General features: G+C 34.2%; 1 protein-coding gene across 1 annotated transcript; it reads right to left on the reverse strand.

The window, feature by feature from the left end:
• Nucleotides 1-2,223: 2,223 nt before the first annotated feature.
• Nucleotides 2,224-2,845, reverse strand: LOC120083711 (protein SMALL AUXIN UP-REGULATED RNA 51-like). The gene has a single exon (XM_039039558.2). It carries the CDS (start codon nucleotides 2,759-2,761, stop codon nucleotides 2,330-2,332), a length of 432 nt encoding a protein of 143 aa, XP_038895486.1. The 5' UTR covers nucleotides 2,762-2,845; the 3' UTR covers nucleotides 2,224-2,329.
• Nucleotides 2,846-3,685: the final 840 nt, after the last annotated feature.

A 3,685-nucleotide genomic window follows, 5' to 3' on the forward strand; every position in this document is an offset into this window, starting at 1 on the left:
CTCTAATGAATAACTGGTTTGTGATCCAATCACCAAACCAAACTCTCTGAGCTCAGTGAGAGGGTGGGGCCCCTTGTTCAAGACCTGGATTCAATACTTGAGAGAACAACCTTTCTCCTATCACTAAATCGGGTAGGCATGAACTCCGTCTTGCACCCTATGCCCCAACTATCTATCTGGTCTTACCCCTGAAATGGGAGTCTTATTGAACCGGTAGTGTTGAGCCAACCCTCAACTATGCAAATCTAAGGGCAATCTCAAATAAACAGGAGTTCATAGTTAGCTCAGGATTAAGATCGAATTACCTAGGTCATCTAGGTGAAATAGTCAGTCTTAAACAGTAAACATCGTTATAAAGTAAGAGTGACTTATTTCTTGGTCCTGATCTTATGCAAACTCATTGCATAGGATGCCCACACTCCTCATGTCATAACATGTACGAATTAGGATCACATCGTATATAGCACTTTACAACTCTTTGTAACAACTAGAAAGTAGGCTGCATCCAATGGTGTTACCAGAATAAGGTACCAAACCTCATTCATGTACCATAGATCATTTTGACTATTTACTTGAACCTGATTTACTCTTATGTCTCCACATAAAGTTCAAGTACTCATACAATAGTCATGGGTCTTAGTTTATTTGATTTAGACTTTCATACAATTTATGAGATCAATAACAAGTATATTAATAATAGAAAATGTTTATCATTTTACAAACTGCGAGTTTTTAGGACATAAAACCCAACACAAGGTTCATCAACATTCTGATAAGATTTTATCACTGTATCAAATCTTATATTTCAAGATCGAGAAACTTGCTTCATCCATAAATGGACCGATGAAGCTTCAAACTTTTTACTCTTGATCTTGGGTTATGAATTCCTCAGGTTGCACCATATAAATGGTTTTCTCAAGATTGTCATTCAGAAAGGTAGTCTTGATGTCCATTTGCCAAACCTCATAGTCATAATATGAGGCAATAGACACGAGGATCTGGATAGACCTCAACATCGCAACAGGTGAGAAAGTCTCCTCATAGTTGACTCCCTCAACTTGGGTATAACCTTTTGCCGCAATTCTAACCTTGAAAGTTCGCACATTCCCATCAGCATCTCATTTTCTCTTGTAGATCCATTTGCACCCTATATGGAAGTGGGAAGAGATCTTCTCCTAACTTCCCCTTCTCCCTTAAAATAATTCGGTTAGGATCACAAGATATTTTTGCTATGGTCTTTGAGATTTTTCTCTATAGAAAATTTCCTCTAAGGATCGCACCTCCTTCTACCTCACTACCCCAAGAAGAATACAGGTGAAACCATTTTGGTGGTGTTCACTTGTTTTCGCAGTAGAAGAATCAAGATCGTAGATCTAAAAAGTTGTTGAAGCCCTCCAAAGTCATCAATGAGAGTAAGGGTTTCTAGATTTTATTTTCTCTATTAATTTATTAGTAAAATTTGAAAACGGTCTGAAATTTTTTCTACTTGGGATTTTAACCCAGCAGCAGGTGCTTGGTCAACTCGCTTAGAAACACAGATCCAAGCATCATCTTATTAGAGTTGTGTAATGTTGAGCTAAAGGGTTGCTACGCTACAATTTAGTCTCGAAACGTCTTATTTCATTTTGAAGAGTGATAGGAAGCTTCTAGTAGGGGTAAATCGGTATTTTTGTTTCCTTGATGACTTGGCTTACGCCTTTGTAGTCCAAATGCTTCATTTAAGTGCGTATTTAATACAAAGGCTCGATCTATCTCTTGATTGCTCAATTTCTACAAATTCATTAATTTAAACACGTTAAACATCCGAATTAGCTTGACTTTAAGCTTAGTAAAATAACACTTTTATGAGATAGTCGACTTCAGAAAGCTCGTTGGAATGGAAGCCTATATAAAAATGAAGATGATAATAATAATAATAAGTGAACCACCTTTCCAACTTTGAATTGTAGAAGGATCCAGAACTCTATCAACTTTGTCCAAATTTCATATCTATAGTGGATATTTTGTAATTTTCTAATTTAAAAAAAAAAAAAAGGACTAATTGTAACTTTTTTTGGTTAGATCTCCATAGACCAGAAAGATTCGAACTTCCCATTTTAAAGGAGATAAATAACGTCTTGACGAATTAAACTAATATGTTTTTGAACAAAATTGATTGTTATTTATTTTAAAACTCAAGACCAAATTAATTGTGAAAAATTAAGATAAAGTGCTATAAAGATGTTAAAAAGTAAAAGCTGACAATATATATCTTTATTGTTACTTTTACAATAAACACAGGGCTAATAATTAAAAGAAAAAAAAATACAAAACCTTTTTAGTAGTAATTTCAATAACTTTGAATGATGGCTCTACACAAAGTTCCCCAAGTAATTGCATCTCTAGAGTCTTTTTTAGACTCTAACTTCCATTGCTCAGCCAAAATCTTCTCAACCTCACCTGGCTGACATGGGATTGTCAATGCACCTTCATGGTCAAAACCATATTCTTCAGCTGCTTGCTCCAACAGCCTCAAAAACATAGGGTGTGTCAAACAACTCAATGGAACTACAAATCGTTTCGGCTCCTCCCCGTCCACTGCCACCACCGCAAAATGCCCTTCTTTCACATCCTCCGGGACCGCAGTCGAGTCCACAACTTCGTCAAAATTCTCATTACTATTCGCATTAAACGGTTTTCGACCTCGCGATAGGCTCTTTTGAAGCTTCTCGACGACGACCTTGATACCATTCTTTTTCTTCATGGTTCTAGACTTAGCCATATGATCAAAGTTTGTAATGAGAGAGAGAAAGAGAAAGAGAGGGAATATCCTTTTTGGAGTTTGCTTTGATTGTGTTTAAAAATTTATAAAATTAGGTGTATATATAGTGTTAAATGGGTTTTGAAAGATAAGATTTGAAGGGGTCTAAAAGTAAAAAAGAGAGGAAAGGGCATGCAAGAAGGTTTTGGACTGAAGTATGTGAAGTTAAGTTAGAGGAGACCACAGCATGTGAGTAATTGAGTCCATGCATTCAAAGTTCTATGAAATGTCACTTTTAGAACTGTCATTTCTGCCTCCAAATTATTGAAGTGGTTCTCATGAAATGAAGCAAATTCTAGTTCCATATAATCACTTTACAAATATGTTATGCTTACTTCTTGAGAATTCTGGATTATTGAAAAGGTTACCTAGAATGGAAAGTTCATCTATGAATTATGTACTCAAATACATGAGTCGACACTCGAGTTGCGGGTCGAGGATGCCTTTTCCATCTCTGACCGGATATTTTTTAATATATACATCGTGATAACTCAATTTGTCGATTTAAAAAATGAGAATATAGATCTAGTTAATCTCAAGGTCCTATGATAATCATTTGTTTTTTTGTTTTGAGATTTTAAAAACTAACTATTTCCACTCATAAGTTTTTTATATTTTCACATTTAAAAAAGAATTTTAACATGTTGGCCAATCTTAGAATGAGTTTTTGAAATTTCCAGAGTGTATCAAAAAGTTTGGAACTTGATTTTCTCTCTTTTTTTTTTTATTATTTCAATTTTACTCTCATTGATGTGTTAACAAATATAATAATATTTTATCTGATATACTTTATATTTTTATATATCAATCAATAGACATATCATTGATATATAAGATATAAAGTGTATAAGTCACATAATTTATATACTAAATTATATTATTAAT

The sequence above is a fragment of the Benincasa hispida genome, chromosome 8, assembly GCF_027475165.1.
Source record: "Benincasa hispida cultivar pf3 chromosome 8, pf3_genome.v1.1, whole genome shotgun sequence".
Classification (NCBI taxonomy): Eukaryota; Viridiplantae; Streptophyta; class Magnoliopsida; order Cucurbitales; family Cucurbitaceae; genus Benincasa; species Benincasa hispida.